This window comes from Eleutherodactylus coqui, chromosome 3, assembly GCF_035609145.1.
Source record: "Eleutherodactylus coqui strain aEleCoq1 chromosome 3, aEleCoq1.hap1, whole genome shotgun sequence".
NCBI lineage: Eukaryota > Metazoa > Chordata > Amphibia > Anura > Eleutherodactylidae > Eleutherodactylus > Eleutherodactylus coqui.
Genome location: NC_089839.1, coordinates 47,836,311 through 47,856,537, shown reverse-complemented (window position 1 = coordinate 47,856,537; position 20,227 = coordinate 47,836,311). Strand labels below are relative to the sequence as shown.

Genomic DNA, 20,227 nt, shown 5'->3' with positions numbered 1-20,227 from the left:
CAGAAACTGTGATCAGCTTATTGCCAGAGGACCACCCTAATGGCCCATTTACACGGGACGATTATCGTTCAGAGTTGTTCAAATTCCTGCGCTCCCGTGTAAATGCATGCAGAAAACCGAGCGACCAGCCATTAGGTGTAAACAGCAGTTCAGTTCTGAATGACTGCTGCTTACAGTAAATAGAGGCGGGCGGGGGGAGAGCGTCAGGCATCATTTGCCCGGTAGCTCATCCTGTGTAAATGGGGCTTAACAAGTAGGGATTGTTCACATCTTTAATTTGTAGTTTGACATTGATAGTGAACTAATGTAATTTACAGTCGCAATCTAAATTATTCAAACCCCAGTGCTAAATTTACAAATATTCACTGTGTAGCCAGTGTTCCTTTAACTTTGAGCTTGTCAACAAGGCTTTCAATTGTATCTCTGGTGTAGCAAAGGCACTAAGAACATTCAGTGCCTTTGCTATCTTTATGTATGGTTTTCCTTGCTTGTTCAAGACTATCTCTTCTCTGCATGTTTTGGACCCCTCTCTTAACTTAGTTATACTTCTAAAATGCAATCAAATGTCAGTCAACAAAGATCCAGCCAGTCCAGATATTTGATGTGTTTTATATCAAGCACACCTGTTGTAGCTAATGAAGCCTTTGATTAGTTGCATCAGGTGTGCTCAAGACAACGTCTGATTTACGCATGTGTGCTCTTTGTGAGTGATTCTGTTAAAGCCGCCTGCACATGGGCATACTTGCATTGTGGAATTTGGAGAGGGCGTCCGCCTCCGGGTTCCGCAGCAAACACTGTCCATAGCATGCTATGGAAAAGCGCTTTTTCCTGCACATGAGCGAAAACCAATTGCGATTTTCCACTTGTTTAGGAAAAATTGCAGCATGTCCTATGTATCTATAAGTCAACAGAAGCCACCCGATCTGCAGCCCTTCTGCAATTAACATTGCGGAAAGGTCGTGGGACCCGCGTCATCGCGGGAAAATCCATACTGCGCATGTCCGACGGCGAGATATCCTGACTATTAGCAGTACAGATAAAGCAGGGTCACCAGCTGGGCACAGGGTCGGATTCTGGTGCGGGATCCCACATCCAGAATCTGACCTGTTCGTGTGCAGTCGGCCTTAGGGGGTTGAATAATTCTGAGACTGCAGTAGTCATTAAAAATAGCATTTTGTGTTGAATTTGGAGAAACCACTTGTTATATTAGTTGTGTTGAACTATTGACATTGTTTTTGTTTGATAGTTTTTTGTAAACAGCAGAAATTTTTGCAAATTTTGCAAATAAACCTAATTTGCAATGGGGGTGTGGGGGTGGGGGGTGAATAATTTTAACCACAACTGTAGTTCATAATTTTATTGCATTGCTTAGGTACTCAGGTGTGGAGACATCCAGCTCTTTGCCACAGCAAGGAAGCCATAACGTCACCGCTTACCACCTTACCGTCAGAGGCGTTACAGACAGAGGCCATCAAATTATTTAAGGTAAAAAAAAGTGATAGTGAATATTGTGGTGTGATGCCACCATCATTAATTCATAACTCCCTATTGTACTTTAATTATAATATGGCAGCACTCTTCAAACATAACCAAGGACAATATCTGCATGCACTTAGTATGTCCTCCTTGTGTCTTCAAGGGTTTTCTCCAGATTTTTGGTTTCGTATCAAACTCCAAAAACATACAGTCATGATAGTTTAATTTGTTTCTAATTAACTCTCCCTAGTACATATAGTTAAGAAGTGTAAATTAGACTGTGAGCCCTACTGAGGAGAGGGACTGATGTGAGTGCCAGGAATGCAAATGGTAGATGGTACAATGCCTTTGCAGCACCAACTATAAGACGTAGATGGCATTGTACCATCCCTCATTTGCATACCAAATTTCCTAGTAGGGCACTGCATGGCCTTTTAAGTTTCCTCACACTTAGAAACTGTACCCCTCCCGACCAAGCTCCTGGAATAATAGGGCATATTAGGCTATGGACACCTTTTGGATCGTTTTTTTATGGAAATCATGAATTTTTGTCTGAAAATCATTTTTGTAATTGGCTTTTATTGAAATTTTCAACAGATTAGCTCCTATGAATCATAGCAAGGTGCAGAATCCCATCCACATCTCAGTTTGCCAGAGAGATTGTCTGACAGCTCAGTCTCCGGTCACTACTCCTCAACGATCATCTGAGCTCAATTATGATCAAAGTCAAAGCTGTATATATACAGCTCCCAGTTAGAGCCATATCCCTGCTGTATACAGATCAGTATCCTAGTGATCGCAATTATGAAAATATGGCAAATCATTTATGCTACTCATTTCTTTATACTAATAGGAGATGGTATCATGCCTCGGCAGTCCCACCCATTGGAAGGTAGCTTCCTGGAAGTCAATTTTCAACCTTCTAAGGCAGCGGTGTCAAACTCATTTTCACCGATGGCCACATCAGCATTATGGTCGCCTTCAAAGGGCCATTTATAATTGTAAGACTGTATTTTAAAGCATATATTAAAAGAGAGGAGAGGGACAACAACAGATGGAACAGAGCAAGGTTGTAGTCCTGAAAAATTGGGGCACGAGTCTCCCAACACAGACACTTGACTCTAAACTGCCAAGTAGTCTGAGAAAAGGAAAAATGATGGGAGTTAGCTGAACATGGTGAAACATTCCCAATAAATTGCTTAGGGCAGAACCCTTACTCACTGGGTCAAGCAGCTGTAGAGCACAAGGTCCTCTCTGATCTGTGAGGCAGGCTTACAGGATATGGACAGGCAGGCAGGAACAGACTGTCCTCTGCAGGATAGTAGCGAGGACCAGCTGGGATGTACAAGCCACATCACAGTCTGATCCCTGGCGAGCAGTGCTGTACTGTAGGATATGCTCAGCGGGAGAAGCAGACAGGGGAGCGCACACCTAATACTCCAGGAACTGAAGTAACAGCTATAGCACTCAGTCCCTATATACCTGACATCGCAGCATAGGACCAAGATGGTAGCCGCATTTCCGATACCCAGCAGCTGCACACAAGTCCACAGTGCGCCAGATGGTTTTCCTGGCACAGCTTGGGGTCCTCCGATCTAAAAGAGGCTCTTCTGCATCTGGACATAGCTGGCCACATAAAATGACATGGCAGGCCACATTCGCCCCACGGGCCTTGAGTTTGACACGTGTATGTGCACATGTTGAAATTTCTGTGAGTAAATATGTATAAAAATCCTCGGTAAAACCCACATGACTTCATTGTGGATTTTGGTGCAGGGTGAGCTGTGGATTTCACTCATTGCATTGCAATGAATCAAATCTACAGTGAAAATCCAGGCATATCCACAAGAGAGCATGCTGTGGATTTGAAAATTGATGCCTATTCTGCAGCCAAAATTCCTGAACAGTTCCGCAATCTGTGAATTCCCCCTACCAGGCCTTGCAACATGACTAAGGCTATAAGCCAAACCAGAATGATAACCAAGCACAGACAGCTGTTTCAGGGGTTTTGCCCCTTATCAGTATACAGTGGGCACTTTATCTCTTTGTGGAGAGCACCAAGTTGGCGCAAGGAGACTTATAATAGGTGGTCCTGCAGAGGCATTATGCCATCTATTTGCATACCAAATTTCCCAGAGAAGCATTGCATGGCCTATAAGTCTCCTCATGCCTACTTTCTCCATAAGGAGAAATATTGGTAGTAACCCTGCTGACCCTCATAACATGCCTCTCGCCCAGCTAACCAGAAACCTACTGTACACTGATGAGGGGTAAAAACCTTGAAAGAGCTGTCCGTAGATGGTTGTCTACTTGCTTATGGAGAAGGTTTTGGTTTACTCATTTGATTAGTCATGTTACAAGGCCTATTAAAAAAATCAGACGTTGACTTATAGGGTAGGTGCCTTCTAATAGGTTGGCGCTGCAAAGACATTGTGCTACTCCTTATTTGCACATGACATTTTCCAGAGGAGCATTGCATGGTTCTTAAGTCCCTTTATGTCTACTTGGTGCTCTCCACAAGTCCCCCATACAGCTCATTGCTGTATCGACATATTACGACTGCAGTAGAGCTTTGGGAACATTGTCCTAACTGTACCAAAAGTGTGACTTTTTATCCAGGAGGGGTATTCCTGGCATTCACTACTGATGACCTATCCTCAGGATAGGTCATAAATAGCTCATTGGTGGGGATCCTCACCAATCATCTGATCAGCTATTACATTTCCAGCTATGAAAACTGATGTGGACATCCAGCCCTGCTGCACTGACAACGGCTAGAGGATCAGCAGAAATCCTAAGCGGAGAACTCGATGATCAACTATTGATGACCTATCCAATGGATAGGTCATCAATAACAAATGCCTGGAATACCGCTTTAAGCTATTTATGGTACATAGTTTGAAATTTATACAGTTAAATGTTTCATATAATCTTTTTGCCTTATTTTTACGCCTCCTGACTATTCCATTGGTTAGTTAGAATTATTTTATACTTTGCAGAAAATATTTTATTTTTGTTTCCCTCTAATTTTGAGCAGGAAATTTTAATAAATAGCTTCCTGTTATTTCTGGACAGTTTATGAAATGTGTTGTGATTTTAATATTTTAACCACTTTCAAAAGTTACTCCGGCCTATATACAAGTCCATTTGCTTCTCTGAGGTGTGGGCCGTGCAGGTAACGTGACACCCACAGGCACTTCTGTCATCGGCTCTACACACCTACAGTGTAATATAGTGCAAAGCAAACATGAGAAGTATCCAGCTGCAGCAAATCAACCGCATATGTAGAAGAATAATTCTCACACACGACTTGTAGGGCTCAGCATGCTGGGAGGTCAAGAAAATAAATACCTGCACCTCATTCTGTAATCTGGGCCTGGTGGAGACTGGCACAAGGAAGAGATAAGTGGATTCACTTCCCGTAGACCGATACTTTTAAGACTCAACAGATTATTTATTATGTCGGGAACATGATCTACCCGCCTCACTTTGGTACATATTTATGATACATTATCTTCTTAATGTGGGGAATTTAGAAAACTCTTATTTAACTCTATGCAGAGAATTTAGAGATGTGCAAAGAAAAATGATTCTGCTGTGGATAAGAAAAAAAAATACAGTGTTCAAGGGTGTACATTTACTGGGACATGGGGTAACATCATTGGGTTCTGGGGAGTGAAGTAAATCAGTGCTGGACACCAGGTAGTAATCCCTCCACTAACGTAGCTTCACAAGAGATACTAGCATTATCTCCTCCACTACCCTAGACCACCAGCAAAGCAAAAATCATCCCCTAAACTACCCTAGACCACCGTAGATACTGGTATTGACCCCTCTACTACCCTATCCAACCAGAGATGTTGGCATTACTGGCTTCATTACCCTGGAATAGATCAGTGTTTCTCAACTCTAGTCCTCAGGGACCAAAACAGGTCATGTTTTCAGGATATCCTATAGTAAAAAGACCTGTGGCAATGTCTGAGGCACTGACGATAATTACATCACCTGTGCGATATTTAGGAAATCCTGAAAACATGACCTGTTAGGGGTCTTTGAGATCTGAAGTTGAGAAACACTGCCCTAGATCAACAGCATTCTGGCATCATCTCCTCCACTACCATAGACCACCAGGAATGCTCATATTGTCCTCTCCAGAAACGAGACCACTAGGAATGCTAGAATTGTCTCCTCAACTACCCTGGATCACCAGGAATTATGGCATTTTCCTCTTCACTGCCCTTGACCACCAGGAATACTGGCATTTTCCTCTTCATTACCCTTGACCACCAGGAATACTGGCATTGTCCTCTTCACTACCCTAGACCATCAGTGATGCTGAATCATTCCTTCTATTACCCTAGACCACCATAGATACTGGCATTAGCCTCTTTGCTACCCTAGACCACAATAAATACTGGCATTATCCCTTCCACTACCTTAAATCACAAGGGATGCTGGAATTATCCCCTGCACTACACTACTCCACCAGGGATGCTGGCATTATTCCTTCCACTTCCCTTCTCCACCAGGGATGCTGGCATTATCCTCTCCACTACCTTAGACCTCCTGGGATTTTGGCATTATCCCAACCACTGCTTTAGACCTTTAGGGTTGCTGGCATTATCCCCTTCACTACTCTGTTCCACAAGGAATGCTGGATTATCTCTTCCACCAACATAGACTACTATGCAAGGAGATATTAACCCTAAACCTCCCAACAATTAGAGCCTATATGGTGGTATATTGTATGCTAGAACCTTACTCCAAGTGCAACCACTTCTCTACTACTTGTGGCAATATTCCCAATAGACCCACTTACGGCATGTGTTTTATAAAAAAATACAAAACATTGATAAGTTTTCTCCTATCAATTGAAATACAGTTTTTTTTCCATTTTAATATATGGTATATTCGACAGGCAGGGGAGATTTCTAACTAAAACCACAGCCGTATTCAGTGAGTGGTGTTCGGGCTCAATGGAAAGTCTATGGAGTTTCTACACTGCTCACTGAAAACAGCTGAACAGGCATAGCGCTTCGATGACTACATGTCAGAAGTTTAGGAATAGTTTAGTTATCCTTTAAGGGCTTCTTCAGGTGGCCATGTGCGCAATTGCGCGTGCTTCAGTTGAACTTATTTGCGTAGCGAACAAGGTTGATGAGGTAGATTCGTGCGCATATCAGCACATAGTTCTGTACATTTTGCGCTCACAGCGGCTGTTCACATGCCTGTGCAAAACACCCCCACCCTAATTTAAAAGGTTATTTAGCCTAATGAGGTCCAGATATGTTCTGTTTCTCACGGAATTGCGCAGCGTATTCCATATGGGGCCTTTGCTGTGCAATACGCAGAAAGAAAAAGCAAGACCTTTTTTTTGCGTGTGCACGAAATGTGCGTGCAAAAAACGTTTATGGAAACTAACCTATTTCCATCGATGGGATCTATTGACTGCTGTGTGTAACAGGACTCCCATAGAGGTACATAGGTCCTTTCCTACCACATGCCTCAGATTCAAGACATATTTAGACTTCTTCTGCTGGATGCTGTAGAAATCTAACAGTAAGGGCTTATTCAGACGACTGTATGTGCAAAAACGCTTGCTGCAGCGCAAAGTTTTTGAAGTAGATTTGACCGTGTGCCTGCGTGTATTACTGTACGTTTTGCGCACACAGGGCTAGTTCTCATGTGGGCGCAACACACCCTTTCTGTTGATTAAAAGGCTAATTAGCTTAAGGAGGACCAGATGTTTACATTTCTCTGTGTTTTGCACAATTTGCCACGCTTTCCCTTGCTTGTTTGCGCACTTCCCATAGACTTTAATGGGTGCTTTTGCTGCGCAAAATGCAGAAAGCGAGCAGGCCCCACATTTAATGCACGCACAAAACTCACTCATCACAATGGGCCTTTGAAATCAATGGGTTCTTCTGTGTTTAGCGTGCGACTGAATTGTGCATGCAAAATACGCCCATATGAACTTATCCAGTGAAATCAACATGTTTTATTCTCAGTGGACTGATTAAGTATTTATCTCTTTGCTCAGTTTGTTATTTTAAGTCTTGAGTGTAAAACAGTCCCAAATTTCTGTGTGTGAACATTTATTTAGATCAGAAGGAGTGGCCCCTCTGCATCTGTATGTTATATTTGTTCCCAATCCAAACCAGTTTAATTTCAGCCTGATGAAGAGTTGAACCTAGAAAGCTTGCTGTAACATCATATATTTTTGTTAGCCATTAAAAGGTATCATATCTAAAAGATTACTGGGTTTCTCTCACTGAGAACAATCACACTTTGCTCTACTGGCTATCACGGTACCAAACCCCCCTTCTCGTTCACTGTGCATTGCGCGTACAAATACGGTTGTGTGAATCCTGCCTAAAAGTATTGTGGCAAGCTCTATCATGGATCTTACATGCATGTGCGTTGTATTGTTTTATACATGTTGCTAGGAGACAGTGGGGAAAAAACTACATCAATTGGGCCGTCTTGCGTTTTTTGTACATGGGGAAAACGGATGAAACACGGATGGCACACGGACGTAAAAAACACATACATAACAAAAATGCATGCAACACACATATACACATGCAGTGAAATCAGTCTGTTTTTCATGGACCATAATTGCATATGCCCATGTGAATGGACCCGAAGTTCATGCAGTATTCTAAATTGCAATTTGTCTGAGAGGCCACAAGAGGGAGGTAGAGCCATACATTTGATTTTATTTATGCCTGCAAACTGTACAGCAAAGGTTTTGCGCTATTTATCTATTACATATCTATTTATCTATCTATCCATATAATATCTATCTAACTGTCTATCTTTTTCATCTCTCTCTCATATCTATCTAATATCTATCTATGTCATATCTATCTATCTCATATCTATCTATCTCTCTCATATCTATCTATCTAATATCTCTCTCATATCTATCTATCTATCTATCTTATTCAGAAATTGCTGGTGATGTGCAGTAATAGTAATAATGTGTGAACTTTATATTTGCAGACATGCCAGCTCTTCCTCAATGCTGCAGTTGACTCACCTGCCATTGACTATCATGTCTCCTTGGCTCAAAGTGCCCTGCAAGTCTGCTTAACCCACCTGGAGCTTCAGAACGAGATCTACTGCCAGCTTATAAAACAGACCCGACACAGGCAGCCGCAGAACCAGCCGAGTCCCATCCAGGTAACGCGCTAGTCAAAGATGAATGAGTAGTGGTAACTAAAAGCAGTGTCAGGTTGGAGATCGTTACACCCCCCAGAGGAGAAGATTGGGACAGCCAATCCTCCATCTATACAGAACATGTGCATGTTCACTATTAATTACATTACAGGTCACATCAGCAATAAATTCTAAGTTATGAATCAACCCATAAGCCTATGTTCACACGGTGGAATTCACAGCGGATTCAGATTTTAACGCGCTTTTTAGAGTCGGAATTCACGCCAAAAATTCTATGGTGGATTCCCCCATATGGACATAGCCTAAGGCTAGTTCTTAACAGTAACTGGTTGACTCCAAACCAGTTTGGTTGTCTTCTGCTGGACCATTGAAGCCCATTATTATGCCAGAACTTTGGCCCAGGGAGCAGGGAGAGCCCTCAACACCTCCACATGTATGGCTACAGGGTGGAAAGTCAACACTGTCCTGACAACCAAACTAAGGGCTCCTTGACACGAGCGTACACGTTTTTATGGTCGCACGCACGTGCCGTTAAATCGCGTGAATGAAGAAAAGATGCAATCGAGTCCCAAGCTTAATTAGCGTTTACTTGTCCATTCACAGGGCCGGGTCTGACGTATTAGCGAAAAAATACCCCACAGCCTGGAAATCCCTCGCTCGGCATAAATCCTCAGAATGACTGACTTCTAATGCCTAAATAGAGGCACCTGTTAGTTTTTTGCAGTGCTGGATGCTGCTAAACTCCCTACCCCTCACTTTTTTTTAACCAGCTCCCATAGCAGTCTATGGGAGCTGCCAGCGTATATCGGTCTAAAGAAAGAGCATGACCTATCTTTTCCAGCAGCGTATAATTTCAGTCGCCAATTTTGGATGTGTATGTGCTATTTTTTTCCGGCGCAACAGTTTTACGAGGCTACAAATCGCTTATCTGAATTAATACATTGGAAGCCAATGCTTCAGATGGTCGCGATTTTTGGCCAAGCGGCTAAATAGTTGCTCTAAAACGCTTGTGTGAATAAAGCCTTAAGCACTCTTTAACGCTTAAAGACGCGGACCATTTTTTTATTTTCAGCTTTTCCTCCCAATGTGGAGAAACCCATTGGAAAGCATGGGCTTCTCATACATGCGTTCTCTCGTGCTATCGCATCGCGGCAAAATTGCGTGATTTTGTCGCCCATGTGAACGTACCTTTTAAAGTGACAAATTTCTAAAACAGGCTTGGTTTTGAAGGGGTTAAAGTTGTATTAGATATCTGATAGACCTATATGTGTTTTCGCAGGGGTGGCAGCTCCTGGCCTTGTGTGTTGGCCTCTTCCTTCCACAGCATCCATACATCTGGCTCTTGAAACTCTTCCTGAAGAAGAATGCGGATATCAGGTATTCTATAGGTGCCGCCACCCTGTCTGTTCTGCTCTTTCACGTTGCTTGAGTCAGAGACATCGGTCTGTTGACGACACCCATTTTCGTTAAGGGGCAGGAGAAGGCCCCATTGCAAAAATTCAGATGGGATCATACACTCGCTGATACTTAGTCCCACGTTTGCATATCTTGTGGTGCCGGTGCAGACAGGTCTGGCCAAGAGGGGTGTAGCCTGCAAGCCAGAATGCATTATATTGCCGTAGTTGGCATTCAATACTTAATATATGGGCATAACTCTTTTTCGATGGTTATTAGGCATGTAGAAATTCTGGTTCAGTAATAGCCCAAATGGTAATCATTCCCATTGAGGAGACCCAATGGAGACTTATTTTCAAGCAATGCTTGTGGGAGAAAGTATGCAAATTGGCTCATGTCACCCAAGCCAAAGACTCCTCCAAAAGTAACCAGTACCCTCCCCAAGCTTCCCATCCGGGCAACCTGTATTCTGCTCTGTACTGAGACCCGAAACAGTCTGTCTACAGATGGACCACACTTCCTTGTGGAGGAGTCTCTAGTTTGGCTGACTTGAGCTAATTTGCATGTTTCAGTAATATAATGCACTGTATTTGGTGTGAGCTTACTGCCTGAGGGACCTAATGTGCGAGGCATGCTGAGTCTATAGGCCCAAGAAATGTAATTCAAGGCCAAAAGCGATCTTTCCAGCATTGTACAAGGGTATGTATATGGAGCATGTGCTAAGATAATGGAAAGGAATTAGTCATTGGCATAACTATAGGGGATGCAGGGGATGCGGTTGCACCCAGGTCCAGGAGCTTTAGGGGGCCCATAAGGCCTCTCTTCTCTATATAGGGAGCCCAGTACTATGACTAAACCATTATAGTTGGGGGCACTGTTACAGTTTTGCATTGGAGCCCAGGAGCTTCAAATTGCGCCTCTGCGTTAAGGAGTTAAGAGAAGTTGAGGGGCCCCAAGATAAATTTTTGCACCTGGGCCCAGGAGCCTTTAGCTATGCCCCTGGAATCAGTTCCAAAGGGGTCAATTCCGGGAAAGATGGTGGCCAATTAACATGACCATGTTGTCCAGTCCAGAAAGTGCCAAACTGCTCTGTAGCAATGGGATCGCTTCCTGTAGGGACATCTCCAAGGGATATTCCCATCTCTGCAGTTCATGGTTGAGATGGGAAAACCCGGAAGCTCTGTTCCGACGAACTATTGGAAGGAGCCAAGCACCCAGCGCAGTGCTGTTTCCATAGCACAGTATACTGTTTCTGTAGCTCCCATTCACTTGAATGAGAGCTATCAAAGCAGCATTGCATTAGGCGCCTGTCTCTTTCCGTAGGCTCCTGCTGGGTAGCCATGGCAGTGGTCTCCTAATCTCGGTTTTGAAAAGCCATGGTGGGAATACTCCTTTAAGGGAGCTACATAGTAACATAGTACACGGGCCAAAAGGAGACAATGTCCATCTACTTCAGCCTGTTTCCACCCCCCCCCCCCCCCCCGTTGATCCAGAGGAAGGCAAAAAAAACATGAGTTAGAAGAGAGTTTAGCCCATTTTGGTTGCTCCAGTTAAGGCCACAGTCTACTAGTACCCCCAGGTCTTTTTCCATATCCCTTCTCCCTAGCAGTACCCCATTTAGTGTACATTCGCGACATCCGTTTCTTCTGCCCATGTGCATAACCTTACATTTATCAATATTGAACTTCATTTACTATTTTTTTACCCAAGCCCCCAGATTATCCAGGTCCGTTTGTAGCCGCACATTGTCCTCCGTTGCATTGATTATATTGTATAATTTCATATAGTCTACAAATATTGATATTTTGCTGTGCAGCCGCTCTATCAAGTCATTGATAAATATATTGAACAGAATGGGGCCTAATACTGAACCCTGTGGCACCCTACTAGCGAGAGTGGCCCAATCTGAGTACGAACCTTTTATTACCACCCTCTGCTTTCTATCATTGAGCCAATTCTTTACCCACTTACACACGTTTTCACCCAATCCGAGCTGTCTCATTTTGTATATTAGCCTATTATGCGGCACGGTGTCAAAGGCTTTAGAGAAGTCCAGATATACGAGATCAATAGACTCTCCCAGGTCCAGCCTAGAGCTTACTTCATCGTTGAAACTGATCAGATTGGTCTGACATGATCGACCCCTCATGAACCCATGCTGGTGAGGAGTTATTCCGTTGTTTTCCTTGAGGTGTTCGAGGATGGCATCTACGATGGACACCTCATTATGTTGGTGAACTGGAGAGACAAAGTGGTGACCCCAAAAATGCTATGTGCCATCCATTCTGCCATGCTCAACCATGTACATTTTTGTATAGGTGGTTGTTTATGTCAGACGCTAATTAATCAACCAGGGGATATTTTTACGTGAACTGAAATGAATTGATTAGCAACTAGTGAACCAATTATCGCTTATCACCCTATTGGTGGCCCTATTTACACGGTACAACTGATGCTTACATTTGCTCAATTGAGCGACCACTCATACAACAATTGCCCCATGTAAAGCCATCCTAATAAAATAAAACTTACTTATTTGTTTCCAGTCCTGCATTTGACTTTATCCTCTACAGTCAGAAATTATCTGTTCATTATGCTCATCCATCTTAAATTGTTTCCCTTGGGTTATTTTATCGCTGGAACAAGCAGCTCCATATACATTCCCTCATACAATAATGCAAAGGTCTCTTTTGCCCCTAGATAGGCATTTCTGTAGACACCATATATATAACCTTTTCTCTCTTTGCCCTATGTCACAGAACCGAGGCTGGAAAATATGCCATTTACTGCCAGCGCTGTGTAGAAAGAACCCAACAAAATGGAGATCGTGAAGCTAGACCTTCCCGAATGGAAATTCTCTCAATTCTATTACGCAACCCGTATCACCATTCCTTGCCCTTCAGTATACCTGTGCACTTTATGAATGGCACATATCAGGTAAGAGCAGCCCTATATGTATACTACTAATCTATCTGTTGCATGAGTCCGATATGCAGTATATTCACTCACAGACATATTGCATGTTGTATCACTCTCAATTCTAACTTTATCAGCTGAGTAAAAGTCGAAGAAACTGTTACGATCGTGTGGGCAGGCAAAGCACGGGAGCCCACACGATCGCACCCTAAAAGGGAGAGAGAATGGATGGGATGGACGTACACAGGTAGCAGCAGGGTCACACGGGATACACACAGGTTTCAGGCAACCGACCCTGTACTACGCGGGAGGATGGCATGGCCCTACCTAAGCGGGGACATTGCCCCAATAAGGGCAGCCCAGCGGTCTTCGGATCTGGGCCCTAGCTAATCCTAGGAGCCACACACAAGAACAGGATGAATTCACATGCCACATGGCAGACCCAGAATACACTGCATACAACCACTAGTAACAGATTGGAAGCTGAATATAAATACCAGGTATTAGTTGACATGTTGTACAAGATGTTGTAAGCTAGCAGGCCACTTCACAGCTCCTGGTTATACTGCTAGTCCCTACACTAACCAGGAGTCCAGCAGAACCGGACACCGTTCACACCACACGCTGCAACAGGACAGGACACAGATTGCAGGACACACAGCAAGCTAACACAAAACTGACAGAATTTAAATGTACAAACAGACATGAACCAGATCACACTGCAAACCTCACCAGACAAGCATTCATGACTGCTCACCTTAGGGGCCATGCAGTGACTGACAGGAGCTGGGTTTATATGTGAGCACAGATCCAGGGGATTAGCTAGCAGACAGTACCACACCCAGCCAGCTCAATCATTAACCCTGAGAGAGCTGTGCTGCTGGAATCACAATAGTACAACATGTCTCAGCAGCACACGTAACAGAAACATTGATCAGATTTCTCAAGATGTACGATAAAGCTTAAAAAGATAATCCCACTTGATACATTTTATTGCTTGCAGTTTTTACACAGCTGTATTTATTTTCATTAAAGGCTAAGTAGGAGGAGAAAACACTAAAATCTTTCTATATAGTAGGAGAAATGAGAGGGGGAGAGTTCTCCCATTGTAATTGGCTGCCAGGGAGATTAACAGAGGAACGGCAAATAATATAGTTGACAACGGTACTCGTCAGATATACAGTTTGTATCAGAAAATGAAAGTTGGATTTCTCTGGGGCAACAACATATGGCACTATTCCCTCCACTACCCTAGACTATCAGAGATGCTGGTATTATCCCCTCCACTACTCTAGACAGCCAGGAAATCTGGCATTATCCCATCCACTAACCTCAACCACCAAGGACACTGATAATATCTCCTCTATTACCCTACACCACCCAGGATGTTGGTATCATCCCCTCCACTATCTTATACCACTAGAGATGCTGCCAAGGGAGCAGACATTTACTCTAAACCACCCAACATTTGAATCCTAAATGTAAATACATTGTACATTCACCCCCACGCCAAGTGCAGCTACTTCTCTACCACTTGTGACAGTATTCAAGACCTATTACGTGGTCTTTTACGTATAATGCAAAACATTGATTAATCTGCTCCTATAAATTGAAATACAGAGTTTTTTGTACTGAATGCTAAGTGGGAGGAAAAAACAATCATAAGAGGAGAAATGGGAGAAGGAAGGTGTGACTTCATTGTAACAGACTGCCAGGGAGGGTTATCAGAGAAAGGGAAGGATTTATCCCCATGAGAGTTAATATGGCTGACAGCAGTAGTCATCAGCTTCACTCTCCTTCGAGGTGATACCTTCCAACAGTTTGCACCAGTGCCTCAGTTGTTTTTACCCTCTTTCATAGTAGCATCCAATTCCCACAAAATATTTATTTAGCATTACCACCAGCCTGGTCAGTAATTTACTCTAGAAGCAGGTGTCAGTATTTATTTTTCACTAGGCATATTGCCAGGCAGCAACCATATCATCAAATGTTATATCTCACTCCCAAGTTTTGGTCGGGATTCCATTTGAGAGTAGGTCATACTGTTTGATGATACAATTATTGTTCAGCCAGTTTCAGGGGTGGGGAGGACACATAGAGGGGCCACTAAAAATTGCCCAATTTCTACTGGGGTCACTAAAGGGATCACTATTACCATTAGGACCACTACAGGATTACCCATTACTACTGGGGCTATTAAAGGGTGCTCTATTACTGGGGCCACTAAAGGGCACCTTGTTATTAGTGGGGCCACTAAAGAACACCCTATTACTATTAGGGCAACTAAAGGAGACCGTATTACAACTGAGGCCACTAAAGGGGGCACTGATACCACCGGGGCCACTACAGGATGCCCTATTACTACTGGGGTCACTACAGGATGCCCTATTACTACTGGGGCCACTACAGGATGCCCTATTACTACTGGGGACACAAAAGGGGGGGTCTTTTTTGCTACTGAGGCACTAAAGAGGGCACTAATACTACTGGAGCCAGTGAAAGGGGGCACAATACCCCTGGGGCTACTACAGGATACCCTATTACTACTGGGGTCACTAAAAGACACCCTATTTCCACTAGGAGCCACTAAAGGGAGTCCTTTTGCTACTGAGGCACTAAACAGGGCACTAATACTACTGGGTTAGGCCTTAGTCAGACGGGCGTTTTTTCGCGCGATTTGCGCATGCGTCCGGCTTTTTTTTTTTTTTTTTTTAAACCATTGCTTTGCAATGGTATCGGACACATGAGCACTTTTTATGCGCTTGTCCGATAAATTATAGAACAGAAATGGCAGATCGCACCGATCTGCGATTCCTGTTCTCTTCTCTATATGCGCTCAATGGGGCCGGCGGCAGCAGCGCCGACCCCATTGGGAAAATATAGAAGACAAATCATTCTTCTCTGCCACAGCTGTAACAGCTGTGGCAGAGAAGAACGATGTTTGCCCATTGAATTCAATGGAGCCGGCAATACAGCCGGCTCCATTGAAAGCAATGCGCTGCGGGCAAGCGCAGGATGAATTGTCGGGAAGGCCTTAAATATATAAGCCCTTCCCTGCAATTCATCCAGAAATGTGTAAAAATAAAAAAAAATATATATACTCACCTTGTCCCGGCAGATGGAGTTCAGCGCGGCCGGCCTGCAGTGGGTGTGAAGGGGGTGTGAGTCAGACCTGCCCCTGATTGGCTCAGCGCTGAGCCAATCAGAGGCAGCTCTCACTCACACCCATTCATGAATTCGGGCGGGTTTCAGCCCCTCGCGGCTCTCGTCCTGTTTCTTCGTCGCTTTCTACACGGATCCGTCGACGAGCCACCGAAGGAGAGATGGTGAGCTCCGGAAGTCCACCCAGGGCGCCCATGTGTCCCTTGTGCCCCGGTTAGACTCGGTCTCGAAGCTCCGAAGGTCCTCCATGTATTTAATGTGATCTACTGCCTCCACACATTTCTTCCTCGGGATCGCCCCCTTCTGTCTCCAGTGCTGTGAAATGATATGGCGCATAGCCATGAGGAAGTGTCTGAGAAGCCCTTTTTTGACTTTAGAGATGGGGCCGGGCACCATGGAGAGGAGGGCGATCTCGGGAGTCATTACAACCTGCGACATGCTCAACTTTCCATGAACTCTGGCGATGTCCCCCCATAGGGGAGCGAATAGCGGACAGGACCACCATAGGTGAAGCATAGTTCCCACCTCTGCACAGCACCTCCAGCATTCGTCCGTGGTGTCAGGGAAGATTCTGTGGAGTCTGTCTGGAGTTCTATACCAATGTGTGACAATTTTGTAGTTAAGTTCTTGTGCCCTGATAGAGATAGACAGCTTGTGAGTTAACAGGTAAGACTTGCTCCAGAGCTCCCCGGAGATCTGCCTGCCCAGTGATTCTTCCCATCGCGTCTCCCATGGCAAGCGAGTCTCCCCCGTCCGCTCGTCGAGCAGCAACCCGTACAGCAGAGATATTGTGTGAGGCGGAGCTGAGGACGCGTCGCACAGCCTCTCAAACGGGGTGAGGGCTGCACTAAGCGGTCCCGGTTCCCCTAGTGAGCCTAGGTAGTCCCTCACCTGGAAGTATTGCAACCAGGCTCCCGGTCTCAGTCTGTGACCCCCAGCGAGGTCGCTCAGCGGGCGTATACCTCCCGTTCCCCACACCTCCCTTATTTGGGGCCTGTGTCTGTCTGGGAGGATTGGAAGCTTAGAGACTGTCCGTGTGGAGGGTAGTTGGGGGTTTCCCGTGAGTGGGGTTAGGGGGCCTGGGATATTTGCCGTCTTACCGCTCTGAGTTACGCGCCTCCATGCCCCTAGCAAGTGAATTGCTAGGGGAGATGTCCCCAGCTCCCCCCAGTCTACCTTTCCTGGGACCCAGAAGGCCCCTCCCAGGTTTAAGTTGTTCTGTTCGGTTTCTAAAGATACCCAAGCTTTTTTGTCTGAGTTGTATATTATGTCCAAGATGCATTTCCCTATTGCCGCCTTATGGTAGAGCTCTAAATCTGGCAATCCTGCTCCTCCTGTCCGCCTAGACCTGGTTAGGGTCTTGTAACTTATTCGGGGTGCGCGACCTCTCCAGACAAACCTTATTGAGGCTCTCTGTAACAGGTTGAAGAAACCTTTGGGGATGTCGTAGGGCACTGTTTGAAAAATGTAGAGGATTCTTGGGAGGATGTTCATCTTCAAGGAATTTATTCTGCCAAACCACGAGAGATGCAATTTCGACCATCCGTCTAGTTCTGATTCAAATATGGATAATAAAGGTCTGTAGTTTAGGTCGAAGGTGTCTGAGGGGTTGGCCGGGATGTGTGTACCAAGGTACTTTAGTGAGTCTGTCTTCCAAGTGAAGGGATAAGACTCTTCTAATGAGGTGGCCATCGATGGCGGTAAGGTTATGTTTAGGATTTCCGATTTTTGAGGGTTTATTTTGAAGTTACTAAGCGACCCATATTTGGTTAGCTCTTTTATGATCTCAGGGAGCGATGTGTCAGGATTTGTGACGTATAGTAATAGGTCGTCTGCGAAAATTGAGATTTTGTGTTCGCCGCTTGTCCCTGTGATCCCTTGTATGGCTGGGTTTCCTCTCAAGGCTGATGCCAGGGGCTCCATTGCCAATATATATAAGAGGGGAGAAAGAGGGCAACCTTGTCTGGTGCCGTTTCGGATCTGGAGGGGCGCTGATAGCAGTCCGTTGACTCTGATGCGAGCCGAGGGTGAGCTGTATAAAGCCATTATCCTAGACAGGGTTTTCGGTCCCAGGCCCGCCTCCCTCAGTGTCAACTCCAGAAAAGACCATTTTACCCTGTCAAATGCCTTCTCGGCATCTATCGTGAGAAGGCACATGGGGACGTGAGAGCTTCGGGCCTTGTTGATCAGGGATATAGTTTTGATCGTATTGTCCCTGGCTTCTCTGCCGGGGACAAAACCTACTTGATCCACGTGTATCAGGGAGGGGATATGGGGGTTTAACCTGTTTGCCAGAATTTTTGAAAATATTTTGAGGTCGCTATTTATGAGGGAGATCGGTCTGTAACTCTGGCACAGGAGAGGGTCCTTTCCTGGCTTCAATATCACTGCTATGTTAGCCTGCAATGCCTGGGGGGGGGGGGGGGGAAGGGGCTCCGGGGGAAGGGGCTCCCCTGAGAGACCGCATTAAACGCTGTCAGCATGACTTCTGAGAGTTGGGTCCCAAAAGTTTTGTAAAATCTTGGTGTGAACCCGTCTGGGCCAGGACTTTTCCCTAATTTAAGGTCCTGTAGGACTTGTGATAGCTCCGTGGGAGTGAAATCTTCCTCGAGAGCTTCTATGTCGGCCGGCGGAATAGTAGCGTGTGTGTTGTGGTGTAGATATCGTCGGATTTGTTCATTTAGGTTGGGGTCATCTGCCTCCTCTGGGCATGGAATGTTGTATAATTGGGCGTAGTAGGACCTGAAGGTTTCTAGTATCTCGCTCGGTGTGTGTACCTCCTTTCCTGAGGGGTCGAGTATAGACTGGATGTTCGTCTGGGGGGCCCTAGGTCGTAGGTAGTTCGCCAGCCACTTCCCACTTTTGTTGCCGTATTCGTAATGTCCTGCCCGGAATCTCTCTCTGATGTGTAGGGTTTTTTGGTCCAGGATAGCTAATATCTCGTGTCTAATGTTGATTATTTCCAGTAATAATGTCTCTGATTACAGGGTTTTATTAGCCGACTCACGTGCCTCTAAGTCCTGGAATAGCTTTTTGAGTTTGTGTGTTCTTTCCTTCTTGAGTCTTGCGCCGTGGGCTATGAAGACGCCTCTCAGGGTGCATTTTAGTGCTTCCCATTTTATTGGCGCTGGGGTCGGGTCTGTGTACTTCTAGAAAGGTCTCTATTGTCTTGTCTATGTCAGCTTTACAGGTAGGATCTTTAAGTAAGTTGTCGTTAAGTCTCCAGTTGAACCCTTTGCAGTCTTGTGTCGCTGGGTTTATTTCCCCTAGGATTGGAGCGTGGTCTGACCATGTGAAGTTTCCCATGGAGCACTTAGGAGCTCCATCTAACAATCTATGTGAGACAAAAATATAATCTATTCTGCTGTACGTGTTGTGCGCCTGCGAGTGACAGCTGAAGTCCTTGACGACCGGGTGGAGGGGCCTCCACAGGTCAACAAGGTGGAGACTTACCAACATTTTCCGTAGCTTGCCTATGGTCGAGCGAGGGGTCGAGGATTTCCCGGATGAGGTGTCCAGGCGAGGGTCCATCGCGACGTTAAAGTCCCCACCGGCAATGATGGTCGTGTTTCCCGCGAATTCTGACAGCCTCCGGAGAGCTCTGGAGCCAAAGGAAGCCTGGTCCTGGTTAGGGAAGTAGAAGTTAGTGAGGGTGTAAGTAACATTTGACAGTTTTAACTTCAGGAATAGGTACCTTCCCTCGTCTTCCCTTTCGTGGTCTATGATCTGCGGTTTTAGGGATCTATGGAAGGCTATGGAGACCCCTCCGACTTTACGGTTGGGGTGGGGGGCATGGTACCAGTATGGATAATACCTGTTGTGACAACTAGGAGTGCTAGCCGTGGTGAAGTGGGTTTCCTGAAAAAAGGTTATCAGCACCTTCTTTTTGTGGAAGTGATATAGGATTTGATTTCTTTTCCCAGGGCTGTCCAGGCCTCTGGCGTTAAAAGAACTTATTGTTAGGGGGGCCATCACTCATGGTCCGGGGGAACATCGTCCAGAGTATCTAGGTGGAAGCTCTGTGTCTTGGGGTATGAGTGCCCCGGGGGACTTGGATTTGGGGGAGAGGGGTGACAAGAGGGTGGGAGATAGAAAA

At 45.1% G+C, this 20,227-nt stretch overlaps 1 protein-coding gene across 2 annotated transcripts in view; it reads left to right on the top strand.

Moving 5' to 3' along the window:
- PLEKHH2 (pleckstrin homology, MyTH4 and FERM domain containing H2) overlaps window positions 1–20,227 on the top strand; it is a 174,293-nt gene that overhangs the window by 136,464 nt on the left and 17,602 nt on the right. For both annotated transcript variants that reach the window (XM_066595567.1, XM_066595568.1), the window contains exons 19-22: window positions 1,373–1,485; window positions 8,482–8,661; window positions 9,938–10,035; window positions 12,813–12,990. In XM_066595567.1, coding sequence (XP_066451664.1) covers window positions 1,373–1,485; window positions 8,482–8,661; window positions 9,938–10,035; window positions 12,813–12,990 — 569 coding nt within the window. The remainder of the gene's footprint in view (window positions 1–1,372; window positions 1,486–8,481; window positions 8,662–9,937; window positions 10,036–12,812; window positions 12,991–20,227) is intronic.